Here is a 21,242-nt window from a genome sequence, read left to right as displayed (position 1 = left end):
TCCCCACGGACGGTGCCAACTGTCGGTGCAGAAAGTGACCAACATGTAAATATTTGTAGTTTTGCCGTACATTGTGATCGGAGGTGGCCTAGCACTCAATGACACAGGGTTTATACTAGTTTAGGCAACGTGCCCTACGTCCAGTTTGAGTCGGTCGGTGACTTTATTCCTGAGCCTAGGTGCTCGAAGTTTGAAGTGGGGTTACAAACGAGAAGAAGAGAAATGGGGTGTACAAGAGGTCCGATCGGCTCTGGTCGGAAGGGCTAAGAGCGACAGGAGCCCCGCTACGAGCTAAGTGTTCAAACGTGTGCTTGAGGTCCGAACTTGGCGGTTCTGTGGTTGTGAGCTGGTGAACTTGGTTGATCTAATGAATCTGGGATGGCTTGAATCAACTTGGGTTAACTGCCTTTGTTGAAGGGAACGTATCCCCTTTTATAGATGAAGGGGATGACTTTACAAGTGAGAGGGATATGATACGTATGCTATTGAGCCTTGTTACCCACGCCGATGGGTACGAGATAATGGTAGGCGCCCGCAACACTGTTGATGCTACTGTTGAGTGTCAGACGCATGTGGGAGGTGGTGTTGTCTTCTTTGGGTGTGCATACGTCGGTACCTACATATACTGGTGATGCCTAGAGGCATGTGAGGGGTTTCACCAGGATCACCCGGTACGGTAAATTCCGACGCCCACAACACTATTGATGCCCAGAGGCATGTGGGGGGGTCTTACCGTATGGGATTTTAACGGCGCCCACAATACTGTAGAGAAAAACATTGGCGCCTACAATACTGGTTGTGTTAGGGCGGTTGTAGAGTACTATTCCTGCAGGTGACAGGGTATGGTCCCTGGTATCGTGGTTTGACTTATGCGCCTTGCCTTGCTTTCCCCCGCACGTCTCTTGGTCCTTACCGAGCGGGCGTCCCCGGTCGGTTGGTCCCAGTCGGCTCTGGTCTGTGCTAGTCGGAGAAGAGCAGGGAGTAGGGTCTTTGCATATCCCGGTCGGAGTCGGAAGCGGTGCTTTTGGTCAGGCCTTCCGGTCGAAGAGGTCGTTCGGAGGCGGGCTGGAGACCGAAACGAGCACCGGTCGGAGAGGTGAGCCGGAGTCAGAAAACGGGCGCTGTTCCTCCTCGGCCTAGCCTTCCGGTCGGAGATTGGATCATTCCCCTGGCCTGTCACTCAGGTATTTGGGCCGGCCCATGAGTTATGCGCTGTCTGCTTAGGCCGAGCTTTTGCGGGAAAACCGGTCCGCGAGGGACCCCGGGTTTATGAGCCCGACAAATAATAACAATAACAAGAATAACAAGAATAATAACGAGAATAAGATGAATAATAATAATAATAATAATAATAATAATAATAATAATAATAATAATAATAATAATAATAATAATAATAATAATAACAATAACAATAACAATAACAATAACAACAACAACGTCATTAATCCTAAAATATATAGAATCTTTCCTTTTCTCCCTTGCACGTAGATGATATACCTTTTTTAGCCTAACCAAATAATATTAAAATGTATTTTCTTTCCTATCTCCTTCTTGCTTCCTTTTCCATCCAGCCAGCTAATCACGAACTCAGCCAAAACCAACGTGACCATATCCCTCTCTCGGAGCCTTCCTCTTGTTTATTTTGACCAACTTTGCTAACAACGCGTCTTGGTGACCTGTAGTCCAACAAAATATATAGTAACTCACTCCGGGACTGTTCGAAATTGCACCTCTCTTGTGTTTCCTTTCCGCTGACGAAGGTTGAGGCGACTCCAAACAAGGAAAGGAACTGTGAATCTATTCTATTCTATGAGCAGGGCATGTTAATTTGCTCTAGATTACCAAAACTGAATCTCGATCCAGATTTTTTTTGCCAAACAAACACCTCTGCTGCTGCTAATATATACTACCAATGAAAATCCAAGTCCCAGGAATCGAATTGCTACTCCCGGATCACCGACACCGACCATGGCCACCGCCGCCACGCTCCTCTCCATCGCGCACCAGACCCGCTTCGCGCTCTGCCTCGCCGCTGCCTTCTCCTCCCCCTCTTCTCCCGCTCTCCCTGTCAGCAACACCAACGCCGTCTTCTCCCCGCTGTCACTCCACGTCGCGCTCAGCCTCCTCGCCGCCGGCTCGGGCGGCGCCACGCGCGACCAGCTGCTCGCCGCACTCGGCGGAGGCCATGGCCCGGACGCAGTCGATAGCCTGCACGCGCTCGCCGACCACGTGGCACGGATCGTGATGGCCGACGGGTCCGAGGCGGGAGGCCCACGGATCGCCTTCGCGGACGCCGTCTTCGCGGACGCGTCGTGGAAGCTGAAGCCGGCCTTCCAGGAGCTCGCCGTGGGAAAGTACAAGGCCCACACCCACTCCGTCGACTTCCAGAAACAGGTCTGATATGATATGATCCCCTTGCTTGCTTGCTTGCAAACATCTAGCTCTAGCATGGTTAGTTAGTAGTAGCGATTGTCATTTGTTGTGGTGCGATAGATCCCTCCAGCGCCAGTTGTGAGCTAGTAGTGTTCCTTGTTTCTCTGATGGATCGATCTTGTTATTATTTAATTTAATAAAATTTCGGCAGAGCAAGCTCTTGCCGTCCGTTTTTTTTTTAAAAAAAATTAAGCAAATATATGTTGTCTTTTTTGTCAGGCTGCAGAAGTTGCTGGTCAAGTGAACACATGGGTAGAGAAAGTCACCTCAGGTACAATCGAAGAGCTTCTGCCACCGGGCTCTGTTGATGAATCCACTAGGCTGGTTCTTGGCAATGCACTCTATTTCAAAGGAGCTTGGACTAACAAGTTCGATGCATCTGAAACAAGAGACGGTGAGTTCCACCTTCTCAACGGGAGTTCAGTTGAAGCACCTTTCATGTCCAGCAGAGACGACCAATATATGGCATCTTATGGCGACTTGAAGGTGCTCAGGCTTCCGTACGAGCAAGGTGGTGACAAGAGGCAGTTCTCCATGTACATACTTCTTCCAGAAGCACAAGATGGCCTCTGGAGCTTGGCTCAAAAGTTGAGTTCTGAACCTGAGTTCCTGGACAGGCATATCCCAACGAGGAAGATTCCAGTTGGGCAGATCAAAGTCCCCAAGTTCAAGATATCCTTTGGATTCGAAGCATCCGAGTTGCTGAAAGGTTTGGGGCTCCAGCTGCCGTTTAGCCCAGAAGCAGATCTGTCAGAGTTTGTTGATTCACCCGTGCCACTGAAATTATCTGTCTCGTCCATTCTTCACAAGTCATTTGTGGAAGTTAACGAGGAAGGAACCGAGGCTGCTGCAGCATCTGCTATAGTGACGAGGGGTACTTCACTTAGGAGAATACACCCAGATTATTTCATCGCGGATCACCCTTTCCTCTTCTTGATCCGAGAAGACACGACTGGTGTGGTGCTGTTCGTCGGCCATGTGGTCAATCCCCTACTTGCTTAATGTGTAGGTCTGGTCTAAATCATATTGCTTTTTTTTTATGTTGCAGAAACCTGTAAATCCTAAACTCTGGAGCAGTTATCTACAATAGTGCTACTAAAAGAGGCCGACTGAGTGTGAGCTACATGAATGATTAATTGCTGCTATATCTATATGCAACAACAAATAAATACATTGCTGCTATATGCAACAACAAATAAATACAAAGATATAGATAAGGCACTGCAATTTGGTTGAAATCTTTTTCTTTAGAAATCATTGACAGTTCTCCATTACACACAAAAGCTGTTGGATATCCCACACACAATCATGACTCGCTGGATCAACGATGGCGCGGAAACACCGTGCCCCACGATTTCTAGTATGAGCACATCGGTGCCCCACGATTTCTAGTTAGCACATGTGGGTGAATCTGAAGTATCATAACTCCTTATTAGGCAAACTTAATATCTCAGACAGAAGCATAGTTTGCATATAAAAAGATGTCAAGTTTGGTTGTCAACAGAGTGTTATAGAAAAACATATTTTTCAAGTAGGTTCATCAAACATGGACATTAAGTTTCGCAGCATTTGGACTGAGATAAGCTTAGCTGAAGAGGGTTAAAATCCATAGTGATTCTAATGGTTGATAACCTGGTGGATCCATAAGTTGTTTCTCTGATGGACCATCTCATCATCTGCTGTCTTTTCCAGCTTCTGTCATTTGACATGATGCTCAATAGCCTCTTGGTCTTGGAAACATCTTACATTTAAGTCTCATGTGGATGGTTCTCAATCCTATTGGTAGCAGCGCACATCCTCTGCATTCTCATTCGTTACTTTTTACTTACTTGTTATAGATCTGCCGGTGCATTGCCACGGAACTGAAACAAAGTCCAGAGGTAGCGTCATTCCTAGAGATGAAGCACATGTGGATCTGAATATGTCACTTCTGTTTGTTTCCGGAGAATTTTAGAATGAAAATGTTGCTAATGTAATATGGTAAATTTGAGATGAGAATGTATGCATTTCCAGAAGATGAAATGAGAAGTGCAGTATGGATGCTCAATCAGTGTTCGTTGGAAATGTAAGCTTTATCTCTCCACTTTATATATATTAAGAGGACTGTGCACAGTTCAATACTATTTTATACCATATGGCTATGTATATATCTGATGATTAATCTGTTTTGGTCCTTGTTACCAGAATATGCTTTTCGAACTAAAGATATGAAATTGATATTCATTTACTGACTGTTTACAGATAATATTTGGGGTTTTTATAATGATTTGTATTACTTTTGTGATGTTTTTTTTTCACTTTCAGTAGATAGTATGTCTCTTTGGTTGGGCTCCATTAAAAATATTATTTCAATGTGAGGATTGTATTATTTTTAGTTCCTGCTGCAAAGTTCCATTTCGTTGAACAACAGGACTGATGGTCTTATTGCCAATGTCAACTAATGATACAAAACATAAGTTGTATCTCATATCTTTACTTATTTTCCTGTTTTTTCCTCTTTTCCATTGAATGAGCAATGGCACTGGTCGCAGATTAGTCGGCTGTCATCAAGCCTTTCTATCAAAGTTTTGGCATTTGCTTGAATCTCAGCACAATTTCTAGTGTTAGCTATGTGGGGATGAAAAAAGGGAGGAAAAATCCCAGAAAGAAGTTCTTGAAAAAAAAGAAATAGAAAAAAATATTTGGAAAAAGTAAAAAAAAAAAAAGTATAGAAAAAAGGAGGGAGGGGGAGAGAGAGAGAGTTATCCCCCAAGGTAGCCAGCAGAGAATGCATCAGGCACATCCTGGTACTGGTGAGGCGTGATATGCTGATATCATTAGCGATTTACTGGCACAGTTCATAGGCATGACTTGTAAGCTTGTCCTAACATTTATGCTGAGTGTACTGTAACAATTGTGCTTATGTTGTTTTGCTTGTGGGGATCTTACTCTTGATGTTTCTTTTGCAATTTTACACCGTTGTTTTCTCCTCTTTCACTCTGGATCTTTTTGGGTACCTCTCTGTCCATTTGGATAAAAAAAGTCAAAAAGTCTATCTATTAGTCTGCCAACACTGTTCTACAATCCAAATATATCCTGTTGTCTTGGCATGTCTATATGACTGCATGTCATAGTATAAAAAAGTAAACATAGCAGAGTGCCAAATCATATCAATGAGCTAAAGTCCTGTTGCTTCATGATAGATCTATGTATGTCATGCTGTCATGGCAAGTGCGTCGGCCCAGCCACCAGTTCGGCAGCAGCTGCTTAGGGATAAGGTTTGTTAGTTTGTTCGGGTTTGCTAGCAGATAGGATTGATCAGTTATTTGAATAAAATTTTGTTAGTATGCTCCTGGTCTATAAAGGCAGCCAATGAGTTATAGGTTAGGCAAGCAAGAATATGAACCCTAAATAGTTCAGGGCCTCCAAGGGAGGGGCAAACTGGTTTATCTTGCCCTTGTTCTTCCTATTATCCCATCTACCCCAACCAAGTTCATATGACATGCAGCCCTGATGAAAATTGAAAACTTATCTTGATTTGTGGTTGAAGGTTTCATAATTTGACCAATTGGAACTTCTGTTGACGTCATAAAAACCATCATGCATTAGAGAAGATAAACAAGACATTCATATCGATATATATGTACTACTAGAGACTGGTGCTAGTAATAGACTGTTTTATCTTTGTAGTCGTTATGTAAAATGTTTATCGGCGTGTGGATATATGTAACAGGGGGTTTGTAGTTCAGTTTGTTTTGTGCATGTACAATCTAGGCTTATCTTTCTCATGGCCTTCATCATATCATATATGTTATTGGTGAATCACCTGGTATCGCGTAAATACACGTTTCTTTTTCCAGGTGAAACATCATACGTATGTTTCTGGCAAATCGCGTTCATTCATTTAGTTCAACTATATACTGTATGCTAGAAGATACAAAGTAGATGGTCTATGTTTCTAGCAAATCGCGTTCATTCATTTAGTTCAACTATATACTGTATTCTAGAAGATACAAAGTAGATGGTCTCCACCTTAGTTAAAATAGTTGCATTGACTGTGACGTGATGCCCTTAAATTTGATCGGTAATATTGATATCTGCGAATTTGCTTTGCATTGTGTTTACATTGCGGTGGATTCATTTTGTTAACTAACTTTTGTACCCACCTTAGAGCATCATTTAAGCACTTTAGGTACTTAAGTAGGCATAATCAAACTAAGCTGGAACATCAATTTTTTTTTGTCACTAAACTACACACCAATGGAGAACTTTAGAAATGGTATTTAAGTACCGAAGTAATAAAAAAAAAGGGCGTACCCAGTGCAGAGAGCTCCCGCTCTGTGCGGGGTCTGGGGAAGGGTGTCAGTGGCAAGCCTTACCCTCGCCTGTGCAATGCGAGGAGACCGCGACTCGAACCCGGGACCTTCCGGTCACAGGCGGTAAGACTCTACCGCTTGCACCAGGCCCGCCCTTCTAAGTACCGAAGTAATATCTTGACAAATTTTAGTTAGTTCTGGTGCAACTCTCATATGATATTTGGAACAACGGACTGACTCGTGACTCAACAACAACAACATAGCCTTTCAGTCCCAAGCAAGTTGGGGTAGGCCACGGACTGACTCGTGACTCCTGTACTATTTTCTATGTGTGCGGAGACATGCATTAATTGTCTGCAAAAGTTGGATTCAAAGTTAGATTCAAAGTTTTACTGTCTCATGGAGGTAGGTCCATCCTGATCAACTCCAGCCTCACTAGTATCCCTATGTATACTATGGCTTCTACTGGTTACATGAGGGCACACAGAAGAGGTTTGACTCTGCTAGAGGTAGGTTCTGTTGGGAGGGGGCTGGTAATAGGAAAAAATATCACATGGTGAAATGGGAGGCTTTGGCCACTCCCAAGGATTTTGGAGGCCTTGGCTTTGTTGACACAAGATCTATGAATACTGTCCTCCTGGCCAAATGGTGTTATAAATTGGATAGAGGTGATGATAATCTTGCCATGCAAGTTCTGAGGAACAAGTACTTTCAAGGGCAGAGTGTATGTCAGAGTAAGGTTAGAGGTGGTTCTCAGTTTTGGCAAGGGCTTATGAATGCTAAGGAGTGGTATGAAAGAGAAACCAAATGGTCAGTGGGAAATGGCTCCAGAGAGAGATTTTGGCAATGATGTTTGGGTGGATAGTTGTCCTCTGAAGATCAGGTTCCCTAAGCTTTACAGGATCAACAGGCAACTGAATTGGTCTGTGGCAGAGATGTTTGAGGTGGACTGGGAATTGGATCTCAGGAGAAATCTGGGCCCTGAGGAATTAGCAGAACTGAGTGAGATGCAAGAGGTGCTAGAGGTGGTACAGATCACAGAAGACGATGATAAATTAGTGTGGGCATTAGAACCTTCAGGAAAATTCTCAAGCAAATCCTTGTACAGACTGATGGTTAACCCTGGTGAGGTGGACACAAGAATGAGGGATATGTGGGAAGTGAAAATGCCGTTGAAAATCAAAGTTTTCTTATGGATGTTGTGGCATGACAGGGTCCAAACAGGAGAACAGTTGAAGATCAGGAAAAGCAAACACTCAGAATTCTTCAAGTACTGCCAAAGGGCGTCTAGTCCAAGCGGTTAAGTGGCTCGGCGGCACTCCTCAGGTCGCCCGCCCCCAGGTGCCAAAGCGCAGTTTGGCCCCGGCCCAGTTCTCACAGGGTTACGGTACCACTGCGTCAGGCTGGGGGCGGGGGTTCGGGGGTTTTCTCGATCTGTGTGAGAAGATCTTCTTCTTAAAGGAAAAACCTGGGGGCCGTCATACCCCCCGCAGGTTGAGTTTTTTTTTTTTAGAATTCTGCAAGTACTGTGGACGGTTGGAGACTAGAGACCATTTGTTCTTTAATTGTCATCTCTCAACTTATATGGGTCTGGGTTCGGGTTAGCCTAAGATGGGGACAGAGACCTATTTCGTTGACTACCTTCCAAGATATGCTTAACTTGGGAGAGCTTGAGAGACATAAGAGTTTTAACTTCTTCGTTCTAGCTAGTGTTGCTTGGAGTATCTGGAAAACCAGAAACGATTGGGTGTTCAATAACAAGCTAATCAAATCTCCCAAGTCCATTGCTTATAAAGTGTTGGCTCTGATGAAACAGTGGAAGAAGATGCTCAAGACGAAGGACCAGAAGGTGTTGGAGGACGCCCTGCTGAAGCTCCAGGAGGGTCTTCGAGCGTGGTGATCAAGAGCTACTGAAGACGATGCTTCAAACTTGGCGAGCGTGACAGGCTCCCTTATCTGGTATTTTGTTGTTTGAGAGTTGGAGAGGTTGATCTTTGTAACTCTGTTGTTTCGAACTTTTATTGTAAGCTGGTATCCCCAGCACAACCTTTGCTTTTAATATAAGCAGGGCCAAAGTGCCTTTGGTCTAAAAAAATGTCTGTCTTGCCAGCCGGTTTGCTTCTGGCAACTGCAGCTTGACTATGCCTGCAGTGCACTCCAGATGAAGTTCAGCAGCACTTGAATTCTTGCGGAACTGTTAACAGAGTGCCAATCCTGACTGACAAAAGTTTGGGCAACTAAAAGGTTTTGCTTTTGTGGAGTTTGTTGAAGTTGAAGCTGTTTAGGATGCTGTTAAGTTGAACGAGTCAGTTGCATGGTCGCCAACTGAAGGTGTCAATCTTGGTATTTCTTGTTTTCGGTAAGAACTGCAGACAAACGTCGTTGTGATGCTGCTGGGGTGCGGCAACAGAGGGAGGGAGGCCACTGTTGGGATTTGTGTTGCTTGACATTTGAGCCTGCCTGCCTGTTAAGGTGGTGCATTATTTCTTTGCTTCGCCTCTATACCATGCTGTTGTGGTGATTCTGGGTCGCGTGGCCGGTGGCCGGTGACCGTTCACGCGACGTTCCCGTTTCAGCGTGATGCGTCGGCTCCTCTTGGGAGTTGAAGAGTTGGAAATAGCTAGCTACCCCTACCCTCCTGTTCTTGGCCAGTTGAGCAGATCAGCCACGCTCCTTCTTTTTCTCGATGATGCGCCATGCTCATTGGCCAAGGCCAGTCAAACATAGGCTACTGTATATATCGTTCAAACGTTCCCGTTTCAGCATGATGATGCGTCGACTCCTCTTGAGAGTTAAAGAGTTGGAAATAGCTAGCTACCCTCCTCCTCTGTTCCTGGCCAGTTGAGCTGGTCATCAGCCGCGTTCGTTCCTGCACTCCACTTTCTCGATCCACCATGCTCACTGGCAATGCAGCAACCAAACAGAGGCTACTCTGCATGTCTCTCACTCTCAGATAGTGTCAAAAACCTGAACCTGAACTTAAACCATACACACCGAATAACTAACTAACAAATCATACAGCAGTTTTACAATGAAACACAGGCAGGACACACTATCCCCCGGTTCAAAATACATGCCGTTTAGGAAATCAACAGTCTACAAGGTGAAGATTCGAACAATAATTTCTGTGGAAATGGAAAGATGCCAGTTCTTTCAAAGAAAACCAACCAGGTTAAAAAAATAACAAACTTTTCCTAGTGAATCTAATGATATATATCACTGTTGCATTGTCATTCAAAGTAGTTTTGTACTCCGTATGTAGAGATGGCCATATACAGCAGAGTGGGGAGGAGAGCCACACTCCACGGCAGAGTGGGAAGCAGAGCAGAGTCGGAAGCATGGTGAGGACGCTTGCGCTGGCGCCGCCGCCGGCCACCGGCGCCGAGCTGTTCACGCCAGAGGACATGGAGTCTGAGGACTCCATGTGGGCTCTGTACGACCGCTGGGGCGCACGTTACGGGGTGGTGCGCGACGCCGGCGATAAGCTCCGGCGCTTCGGCATCTTCAAGGAGACGGCGCGCCTCGTGTACGCCGCCCACCCCGGCGACAAGCACCCTCAACATCTTCGCGGACATGGCGACCGACGAGTTTCGTGCCGCCTACGCCTGTGAGAGGGTCCCGTCGATGGCGGGGAGCGCCACGTCAACGTCGGCGGGAAGCTGATCACCGTCACGCCGCCGCCGCCGCCAGCGGCGGAAGAAAAGGCGGCACTGCCGGATAGCATCGACTGGCGCACAGCCGACTGCAATGGCCACCCGTGCGTGACCAAGGTGAAGGACCAGGCTTACTGCGGATGCTGCTGCTGGGCCATGGCAGCAGCCGCGGCGCTAGAGAGCGTGCACGCCATACAGCGCAACGACAGTCTGTTGGACCTGTCGGTGCAGCAGCTGGTGGACTGCGACACCGGCAACGCTGGCTGCAGAGGCGGCTTCGCTTTCAAGGCGTTCAATTACATCATCAGCAACGGCGGCCTCGCGTCCGAAGCCGCCTACCCGTACAGGGGATGGCGCGACACATGCCAGGCCGCTGCCAACTCCCCCGTCGTGGCCATGGCCGGGTTCAACCGGGTCGCGGCGTTCTTGGAGTTCGATCTGATGTTTGCAGTGAAGTTCGTTCCTGTGGTGGTTGCCATGGACGGCTCCGACGATTCCTTCAAGAACTACGCCGGCGGCGTGTACCGAGGACCGTGTGGTCACTCGCTGAACCACGAGACGCTTCTCGTTGGGTACGGCACCACCGACGACTGGGATTACGATTACTGGATCGTCAAGAACAGCTATGGAGAAGGTTGGGGCGAGAACGGCTACATGCGGATGCAACGCAACATCAACCGCGATACAGAAGACTCCTTGGGTATGTGCGGCATCCTTCTGGATAGCATTTACCTCTACATGGAATGGATTGACTACCCCTAGTGTGTGTAGCTGAACTTCAATGGCTACGGATGTTATTGAAATTTAGCTTGCTTAGTTGCAGATGTTCTGTCTTTTCTGAATCTGTTATGTCTGAACTTTAGTTGGGTTCGTTGGGTGTAGTTGTATTGCTGCTGGTATCCCCAGCGTTTCATATACCTTGATGGATTGACTACCCCAAGTGTGTAGCTGAACTTCGATGGCTACTGTCAGCAAAAGCAACTCCATAACGGCTGAGGCACCCTGGCATATCGGATCTGCAACAGCCTCAACAGCTCGCGCGCACTTCACGCGCACGCCGCGCCCTTGCATGCGCGCTCGTCGCGCCAGTGACTCGCTCACCACGCTCTCGCGTGCCCGGTCCTCGCGCTGCCTGCATGTCCGCTAGGCGCGCTCGCCCGTTCTCAGTGTACAGCATGGCCAAAGGCCCCGGATGTAATCCTATATATGTATACTGTAAATGATCAATGAAAGCTGTCCAGTTGTGCAATCTTATTCTACATGGTATCAGCCGCCTCCGATCCTACTCTCTCTCCGGCACATTCAGCTTCCGCTCCCATGGCTCCCTCTTCTCATGCCTCTGATTCTTCTTCCGACGACGGCTTCTCCGTCGCACCAGCCACCTCGTCTCAGATCCAAGGGATCTCTATTCGCCACCATGTTCCCGTCATTCTTGACATGGACGATGGCAACTTCGGCCAGTGGTGCCATTTCTTCGAGTCCGCCCTCGGCAAGTTCGGGCTGGAGGATCACGTCCGCACCACTGCGCCGAACGACGTCCGCGATCGCGAGTGGCGCTGGATCGATTCCTGCGTCGTCAACTGGATCCTCGCGACGGTCTCCAAGGGCGTCTACGACGTCGTGCGCCGTGACAACCACGACGCGTTCTCCCTCTGGCACGCAGTCGAGGCGCTCTTCCACGACAACGAACTGCAACGTGCCGTCTTCCTCGAAACCGAACTGCGCTCTCTCCAACAAGGCGACATGTCGATGAACGATTACTGCACCAAGTTGAAGCGCATCGCCGACCAGCTGCGTGACATCGGCCACGCCGTCTCCGAGCCGAGCCAGGTGCTGAACCTCCTCCGCGGCCTCAATCCCCGGTACCGCTACGTCAAGCCGGTGATCACCTCCAAGTTCCCGCCGCACACCTTCCAAAGCGCCCGCTCTTTCCTCATCCTCGAGGAGCTCAGCTTCCAGCACGACTCCAACGCCGAGGCTGGACAGGCTCTCACTGCCGCCCATGGTGACCACAGCGGCGGCTCCAACAGCTCGGCTTCCTCCGGCGCCAAGGACGGCTCCTCCGCTCTCTCCGCGTCGCGATCCAACAATGGCCGATCCGGCAACGGCAACAGCGGCGGCAACGGGCGCTCCAACAACCGGTCTGTTCGGCGTCGCGGCCGCGGCAAACGGCGGTGGCGGCGGTGGCTCGTCTCGGAACAGCGCCAACACCTCCACCGACCAGTCCGCGCCATGGGCCGCGGGCTACAACCCATGGCAGGGCATGGTGCAGGCTTGGCCCATGCCCTTCCGTGCCCCCGGCGTCGGCGTTTTGGGCCCCCGCCCACCGTTCCAGCCGCAACAGGCGATGGCGGCTGCTGCCCACCCCTCCAACGTCTTCGACAACAGTGGCCTCTACGCGGCGCTGAACGCGTCCGGCGTTCCTCACCATCCACCCAGCGCCGCCGACTGGTACTTCGACACTGGAGCCACTTCGCACATGTCGTCCTCTCACGGTAACCTCCTTCCCTCCACCCTACAACCATCATCTTCCATCATCACAGTGGGCAATGGTGCTCGTGTTCCAGTCACACACCAAGCACAAACGTTCATTCCCACTGTCACCAAATCTCTCCGTTTAAATGATGTTCTTGTTTCTCCAAATCTTATTAAGAACTTGATCTCAGTTCGTCGTTTAACACGTGACAACAATGTTTCTATTGAATTTGACCCTTTTGGCTTTTCCATAAAGGATCTTCCTACCAAGGTGGAGATGCTCCGATGTGAGAGCAACGGTGATCTCTACCCTCTCCGGCCTCCATGCCACCAAGCTCTTCACATGTCCTTGGCGACGTCCCTGTGGCATCAGCGGCTGGGACACCCAGGACATCCAGCTACCTCTCAAATTCTGCATAATTTTGTTTTTCGTTGTAATAAGGCTGATGCTCATTCCTGTTCGTCATGCCGGCTAGGCAAACACACTCGCCTGCCATTTGATGCATCTACATCACAGTCCTTCTTCCCATTTCAGCTAGTGCATTCCGACGTTTGGACCTCGCCTGTGTTCAGCTACTCAGGTTATAAATATTATGTTGTGTTCCTCGATGATTACACTCACTATCTATGGACAATTCCATTACGCAATAAGTCTGATGTCCTTTCAACCATCCGTGCGTTCATCTCATATGTACATACTCAGTTCCGTCTGCCAATCCTCGCTTTTCAGACGGACAATGGCAGGGAGTATGACTCCACTGCTATGCGCCTTCTGCTCTCTTCTCTTGGCACTCAGCTACGGCTTTCGTGCCCTTACACATCGCAACAAAACGGGAAGGCTGAGCGCGTGCTACGTACTGTTAACGATTGTCTGCGAACTCTGTTGATTCACAGTGCAGCTCCCTTGGAGTTTTGGGCCGAGGCGCTCACCACGGCGACACACCTGATCAACCGCCGTCCGTGCCGAGCCACCGGAACCACGACACCGTACGAACTGCTGTTCGGTACACCTCCGTCCTACGACGCGCTTCGCGTTTTTGGCTGCCGCTGCTTCCCCAACACCATCGCCACGTCGAGTCACAAACTTGCCGCGCGTTCTACGCCATGCATCTTCATCGGCTATCCGGCGGATCACCGTGGCTATCGCTGCTACGAGATCGTGACGGGACGAATCATCACCTCGAGGCATGTCGTGTTCGACGAAGCATGCTTTCCCTTCCGCGCCACTGCATCTCCACGCGACGTGCCGGCGCAGGTGGACAATGATCCTCCACCAACCCCTCGTGACGCCCAGGGCGCCGCACACGCCGCGTCGCGACTGTGGACTCCTCCACCATCGCCACCTCCAACGGTGCATCACCCACCTCGACGGTCTACACGTGGACGCATTGCACCGCAGCAGTCGCCCTCACCGATCGTCGACGACGCTGCACCATCAACACCGTCTACTACCAATCTAGTGGTGTCCAGCTCCAATACATCATCTACGGCCGGTGATCGAGCGACAACGCCCACGACGCTCGGTGCCTCGTCTCCACCGCACGACTCGAGCCGCCCGGACACCCGATGATCACTCGTGCTCGTGCCGGGATCCACAAACCCAACCCCAAATACGCCATGACGGTGTCCACCGACGTCTCACCCATCCCTCGGAGTGTCCGCAGCGCTGTCAAGGACCCCCATTGGTATGCTGCTATGAAATTGGAGTTCGATGCATTGCAGGCAAACAAAACCTGGACACTCGTTCCACGGCCGCCAGGTGCTCGTGTCATCACGGGCAAATGGGTGTTCAAGCACAAGATGAATCCGGACGGGTCACTTGAGCGCTACAAAGCTCGGTGGGTCGTTCGCGGCTTCAACCAGCGGCCCGGCATTGACTTCGGCGAAACGTTCTCGCCGGTGGTCAAGCCGGCCACGATCCGCACTGTACTGACGATCGTGGCGACGAACAACTGGCCTGCACACCAGCTCGATGTCTCCAATGCATTCCTCCACGGCAACTTGCAGGAACAGGTGTACAGCCAGCAGCCCACTGGGTTCGTTGATCCACAACGACCCGACGACGTCTGCCTCCTGTCACGCTCGCTCTACGGCCTACGTCAAGCACCGCGGGCATGGTTCGACCGCTTTGTCGGCCATGTCACGAGCCTGGGCTTTGTTCAGTCGAAGGCGGATTCCTCACTCTTCGTCTACCATCGCAATGGCGCGACGGCATATCTTCTTTTGTACGTCGACGACATGATACTCTCGGCGTCGACAACAGCACTCCTCCGCCACGTCATCGCTAGGCTACATGACGTCTTTGCAATGAAGGACATGGGGCCGGTACGGCATTTTCTGGGCATCAACGTCAGGCAAACCACGACAGGCTTCTTCCTCTCGCAAGCTTCATACGCTGAGGAGCTGCTGGAGCGAGCGGGAATGGCGAACTGTAAACCAGTCGCCACACCTGCAGACACCAAGTCCAAAGCCTCGTCGGCCGACGGCAAGCTGATCGCCGACGCCACGGCCTACCGCAGCGTCGCTGGCGCGTTGCAGTACCTGACGATCACGCGACCGGACATCGCATACGCCGTGCAACAAGTATGTTTGCACATGCATGCGCCGCGCGACGTTCACCAAACGATGCTGAAACGCATTCTCCGCTACATCAAGGGCACGATGGCTCTCGGCATCCAGCTGCGCACCGCACCGACACCGACGATCACCGCCTACTCCGACGCGGATTGGGCCGGCTGCCCAGACACGCGCCGTTCTACGTCCGGGTTTTGTGTCTTCTTCGGCACCTCGCTCATCTCGTGGTCCTCAAAGCGACAAAACACCGTGTCGCGTTCGAGTGCCGAAGATGAGTACCGCGCCATCGCCAATGCCGTCTCCGAGTGCTCGTGGCTACGCCATCTTCTCGGCGAGCTCCTCGTCAAGGTTCCCTCTGCGACATTGGCCTTCTGCGACAACATCTCTTCGGTGTACATGTCCCGGAACCCCGTCCATCATCGACGAACCAAACACATAGAGCTCGACATCCACTTCGTCCGAGAGAAGGTCGCCATTGGAGAACTTCGTGTCACGCACGTTCCTAGTGCGCGTCAACTCGCTGACGTGTTCACGAAGGGACTACCATCAGCGTTATTCCTCGACTTCCGGGACAGCCTCTCTGTCACCGCTGGCGACGTCCAGACTGCGGGGGGGTGTCAGCAGAAGCAACTCCATAACGGCTGAGGCACCCTGGCATATCGGATCTGCAACAGCCTCAACAGCTCGCGCGCACTTCACGCGCACTCCGCGCCCTTGCATGCGCGCTCGCCGCGCCAGTGACTCGCTCACCACGCTCTCGCGTGCCCGGTCCTCGCGCTGCCTGCATGTCCGCTAGGCGCGCTCGCCCGTTCTCAGTGTACAGCACGGCCAAAGGCCCCGGATGTAATCCTATATATGTATACTGTAAATGATCAATGAAAGTTGTCCAGTTGTGCAATCTTATTCTACAGCTACGGATGTTATTGAAATTTAGCTTGCTTAGTTGCAGATGTTCTGTGTCTTTTATGAATTCTGTTATGTCTGAACTTTAGTTGGGTTCGTTGGGTGGAGTTGTATTGCTGCTGGTATCCCCAGCGTTTCATGTACCTTGATGCTTTCTTAAAAGCTGAGTTTCACTGTGAAGGGAACTGTGATCAGGTCTGGTGGTGTCAAGATGATTTTTTGAGGAAAACAGGAGGGTGCAAGCCCCTACTGTGCTTTTATTATAATTGAACAAGTGTTTACAACAAAGTTTATGATACAAAGAAAGTAAGAAAGAAAATTAAAGCTATTACACATGCTTCTAGCCGTTGACTAATTGAGGGTACATAAGCTTTCTTTGCTCTAAGAATAACCCGAGCAAAATCTCTCCTGAAATGACACTTGGCATTACTGATTTGTGGCTGCACATTCCTGAAAATTGCATCTTTCCTAACTGACCAGATAGCCCAACTCATTGAAATAATTATCTCCATGGAGAAAGGAACACCAAGCTGAACTCTGAATGAAGTGATTGTATCAAAAGGATCAGCAGAGTTATGAATGACAAGGCCTAGAGTACTCCAACACTCCACTGCAAACTGAAAATCAAGAAAGAGATGCGACCGAGTTTCTTCTGATGTTGGGCTGCAAACGGCACAATTAAAGTCATCCAGATGCATATGTTTCCTTCTCAGCAAATTTCTAGTGCTGAGCCTATCTTTCATTAACAACCAGAAGCAAATTTCTAGTGCACCATATATATATACATTGCTGCAATCACACACGCAGTGAACTAAACCAACCGAGAAGTTGGTAAGTCAACAACTTATGCAAATCTCCATCCTAACCTCCAATGTTTTATGTACACTTGCTCCATTACATCCATCCAATCAGTGTTTGCAGTTATAAGTCAAGTTGCCCAATCAATACTAAGAATGATGAATCGAGCTATCTAATCAATCTCATGATCCCAACGCATCAGAAAATCAAACTCTAATAAAGGCAACCCCCATTCATCAGCATCTGCAGTCAGCAAAGCACTCGACATCCATCAGTTCAGCTTGTAAGCCCAGCTGTGCTCCTTCAGGTAGGCCTGCACTGCTTCCTTGATGGCTAGATTCGGAACCAGCTGATGCTCTTTCAAAGGCTCTCGCGTCACGGGGTCGAAATTGCCAACCTGAAACAGCAAGGCAATGGTTAGGTTAGGTTAGGCTAATGGTAACCGCATCTGTAACTGTAATTGTGTACATACAAAAAGTAAATAAGTTCACAAGTTAGCGAAAGGGCACACCTTGTGGAGATGTTTAACAAGTGTAGCCCTCTCATATGTTAGACCACTTGGTGTGATCACTGGATCTCGAAAAATCTCGAAAGTTATCTGACAGCAAAGGTAATCGGGCACCTAGGGATTCAGCATGGCAGCAGCAGTTTCAGATCACAGTTATAGAAACCGAAGGGTTAACAAAAACAAAAGTTTATTCTGAGCATTGCTCATACATCCGCTGGTGTATCGGCAATTGTCGCTTGGCTGAAGACCTCTGATAGCAGTTTGATTTGCTCTGAATACTCATTGCTTGACCCATTGGAGTCTTCCTCAAGTGTACCAGTAAGAAAATGATGCTCCTGCAGAGCACTTTCACAAGCTTCCCTGCATGTCCACGGGATACACTTCTGTTAACAGACTTTAACAGCCAGAAACTTCAACTGATCAGCCATATCAAGATAAGAAGTGCTTGATCTAAAGCAAAATGATAGTGCTATGTTGTTTTAGGTTTAATATCTAACATACTTCAGACTTTGCATCCTCCATAGCCGTTCAGTGGAATGCTTCTCCCAATCTAAGTATTTTGCCTTCGCAAGGACCTGCCAAATTTCCTCGGCCATTTCATCCATTGAATTCGCGGACTTCAAGAGAATCAGAGCCTGTTTCCCATGATAAGACGAGCAAGAGCTTAGAAATAATGTGACAGGACAAGACATCAGTAGCCGGAGTCAAAACAAGGTACTAAACAAGGATGTCAATACATAGTTGTAGTGTGTAGTGACCCAGCCCTTAGCAAAGGAACCAGGCATCCCCATAGCCTTAGCATGTCACTAGTTACTAGTAGTATATACGGAGTAGGTTGTTATTACAACTCTTAACTCAGTGGCGCTTCACAGTTGGCAGGAAGAGGCGCCCAGGAATATACTAATTTTTACACATTTATTACATCACTGTGCTTCTACTTCTCAAAAGTAAAGTACCGACAAGGAACAATACATCCACCACAGAACAGAGGAAACAGAATATCAAGATAATATTATGCGATTATTAATTATAGTTGAGTACTATCGACCACTGGTATTGAAAGGTTTGAGTAAATGGAAACAGGTATAGATATGTCGGAATTGCATTACAAGGTGAAGAAAACAACTTTAGATTAACAACAAACAAGGTAAGCACAACTTAGATGCATGAAACAACCACATGTTTGAACAAGCACAGTGGGACGACAGCCAGCATAATTCAGGATGTCGCGGTCTCCTCGCATTGCACAGGCGAGGGTAAGGCTTGCCACTAACACCCTTCCCCAGACCCCGCACAGAGCGGGAGCTCTCTGCACTGGGTACAGGGGGTATTTCCGAGCTGCACAGGCACGCTGGTATGATCGTGGTTTTGATGCTTGTCTAATGGAAGCATTAGCGTGCCGAGACGGGTTAGTGTTGGTGAAGCAACAGGGTATACAGCATGTATGGCTGGAAACCGATTGTTTGGAGCTTGTCAACCTGTGGAAGAAGGACGACCAGCGATCCATTGTTGATCCAGTTTTAAAGGAGATTGATGACCTCAGGCTTGCCTTTCAAGATTTCTCTTTTTCTTATATTATTAGTAGATCTTATAATAAAGTAGCACATGTTTTAGCTAAACAAGTATCGAGCACTCATCGCACGGAGATGTGGCATGTAACTCCGCGTGTGTGCTCGACCTGATACTCTTTGAAGCCTCGGCCGGTTGATGGTAATGGAAGGCAAGCAATTCACAAAACCAAAAAAAAAAAAAAACTTTCAAGTTAACTATTATGGTAATTGTTCCTCAGAGGTCAGCGCCATTTCACATCTGCTATGGTAGTACATATTGGGATGTTTTATTTATCATAAATGGAAGTTAGTGCATCTTAAATTAAATATGGAAGTTAGTGCATCTAGTTGGTGTTTCAGGGGCAAGATGTAATCATGACAAGACAGGCAAAAATGGCTCCATATGCGTTGAATCTAATTACTCCTACACAAGGAAACTCCTTGAGAATTCACATAATGCGTACAAGGGACAAATGAGGAACCTTTTCGAATTCCTTGATAGCAAGAGCAGACTCTTCCTTCTCGAGCAGTGTACACCCCAGCAGATAGTGCCCCTACATCACACAAGGAACAGAGCAATCGCGTGGCCTCACTGGTGACTTTTGTGTCTTTATTTATCATCGAACGGTTAGTTAAGGATAGTGATTACATATAGTGGTTAGTTGAAGTTGGCACATTAGTTTTGAGAGGAAAGAAGAAATAAGAATGTGACCTTGACTAAAGTGTGATCAAGCGCGAGAGCCTTCCTGCTGTCCTCTTCGACCTTGGCCCACTCCCTGTGCACAAGATTTCAGATATTCGTTTCTGTCTTGCCAAAAAAAAAAGGGAGGGGGAGGAGGTAGCAATTACTAGCAAACAGTAAACTCACTCACTTGAGCTTGAAATGGCATAGGGCCCGATTCATCCAGTAGACGGCGACGTTGGGGCAGAGCGCAATTGCCTGGCGACGAAACACAGATTAGGCAGTCAAGTTTCATCAAGAAACAACCAACCAATGAGAAGAAGAAAAATCTTTCGGAATCGCTCCCAGAACCACAGAAACAGGGTTCGTGTAACACACGGCACGGAACTAAAGAGAATAAGAAGACCTGCAGGGGATCAAAGGACAGGAGGACGACGGAGCGCATTCTGAAATAGGAAGGAATCTCTGAGCTCAGGCCACAGCCAACTCGCGAGAGTGGGAGGGCACGGGGGAATTTTGGGGAAGTCAGGGAAGAGGGCACCGGGAGGTGTCTTGCCTCGGTGTAGCAGTCGATGGCGGCGCCGAGGCGGGCCTTCTTGAAGCAGACGTTGCCCTCGATCCGGCGGAGCTCCGCCTGGTGAGCCACGCCGTCCCCGCCCGCCGCCATGGCTTTGGTGGCTTCCCCTCCGGAGTCCGGACAGACAGCAGCAGGGAAGAGAAGGGAAGTGACGCCAAACAAGTATGAAGATGTGGTAACTAACGTCTTCAATCAAACAAGGAAAGATGTGGTAACTAACTTCTTTCAATACTCAATCTGTTCAAAAGAAAAAACCTTGCATTAATAAGGAGTTAAACAATTTTAAGGTTAACTTTAATTAATATATAAAAAATACTAACATTATAATACCGAATAAGTATAAGTATTATTAGATTATTGTAGAATAAAATTTTCAAAGTAAATCTATTTGTTAAATCAAAAAAGTGTGAACCTATTTAAAGGCATAAATATTGACATTATTTTTTTTATTAATTTAGTTAGATTTTAGTTCAAATCTAGAATTAGATTCTTTTTGGGCGATGATTGTGGACGTACAACGTTGCGTTTTTAAGGATATGGGCGTACGGCACCCATTATTGAATAGTTTTTCCGTAACCATCATTTAAGTAGTACTTCAATTCAATTCATGATATATATATACCTATACCTATGCCTAATAATAAAGAAGCAAAATTTATGTCCTTTTTTTATCCACCTCCCCCCGACTATTTGTCGGGTTCATAAATCTAGGGTTCCTTGGGGGCTTCCCAAACAAAAACTCGGTCCAAGCAGACAGGCACGCAACTCATGGGCCGACCCAAGTATCGGAG

General features: G+C 48.3%; 3 protein-coding genes and 1 pseudogene across 6 annotated transcripts; 3 read left to right on the top strand and 1 right to left on the bottom strand.

Annotated features, from left to right (window-relative positions):
* Nucleotides 1-1,757: 1,757 nt before the first annotated feature.
* On the top strand, nucleotides 1,758-8,765 carry LOC136507479 (serpin-ZXA-like). 4 transcript variants are annotated; one of them, XR_010771754.1, is made up of 4 exons: nucleotides 1,758-2,397; nucleotides 2,656-3,445; nucleotides 4,275-4,501; nucleotides 8,548-8,763. XR_010771754.1 is itself a non-coding variant. In XM_066502268.1 (3 exons), the coding sequence occupies exons 1-2, from the start codon at nucleotides 1,972-1,974 to the stop codon at nucleotides 3,436-3,438; spliced, it is 1,209 nt and encodes a 402-aa protein (XP_066358365.1). In that variant the 5' UTR covers nucleotides 1,758-1,971; the 3' UTR covers nucleotides 3,439-3,441; nucleotides 4,275-8,765. The 4 variants fall into 4 exon arrangements, 3 of the variants coding, with proteins under 3 accessions (XP_066358365.1, XP_066358310.1, XP_066358408.1); XM_066502268.1 differs by having other exon boundaries at nucleotides 2,656-3,441; nucleotides 4,275-8,765; XM_066502213.1 differs by having other exon boundaries at nucleotides 4,275-8,765.
* Nucleotides 8,766-10,540: 1,775 nt separating this feature from the next.
* LOC136455954 (zingipain-2-like) lies at nucleotides 10,541-11,146 on the top strand. Its single transcript, XM_066455687.1, has one exon. It carries the CDS (start codon nucleotides 10,541-10,543, stop codon nucleotides 11,144-11,146), a length of 606 nt encoding a protein of 201 aa, XP_066311784.1.
* Nucleotides 11,147-11,316: 170 nt separating this feature from the next.
* Nucleotides 11,317-13,476, top strand: LOC136481965 (uncharacterized; annotated as a pseudogene).
* Nucleotides 13,477-17,073: 3,597 nt separating this feature from the next.
* Nucleotides 17,074-20,614, bottom strand: LOC136481955 (E3 ubiquitin-protein ligase CHIP-like). Its single transcript, XM_066479225.1, has 8 exons — nucleotides 20,431-20,614; nucleotides 20,065-20,132; nucleotides 19,905-19,968; nucleotides 19,675-19,746; nucleotides 18,144-18,277; nucleotides 17,852-18,002; nucleotides 17,646-17,756; nucleotides 17,074-17,531 (listed from the first exon to the last, which is right to left on the bottom strand). The coding sequence occupies exons 1-8, from the start codon at nucleotides 20,539-20,541 to the stop codon at nucleotides 17,406-17,408; spliced, it is 837 nt and encodes a 278-aa protein (XP_066335322.1). The 5' UTR covers nucleotides 20,542-20,614; the 3' UTR covers nucleotides 17,074-17,405.
* Nucleotides 20,615-21,242: the final 628 nt, after the last annotated feature.

The sequence above is a fragment of the Miscanthus floridulus genome, chromosome 1 (genome assembly GCF_019320115.1).
Source record: "Miscanthus floridulus cultivar M001 chromosome 1, ASM1932011v1, whole genome shotgun sequence".
Lineage (NCBI taxonomy): Eukaryota > Viridiplantae > Streptophyta > Magnoliopsida > Poales > Poaceae > Miscanthus > Miscanthus floridulus.
The sequence above is the reverse complement of the archived record's forward strand: the minus strand, read 5'-3'. Positions and strand labels throughout refer to the sequence as shown.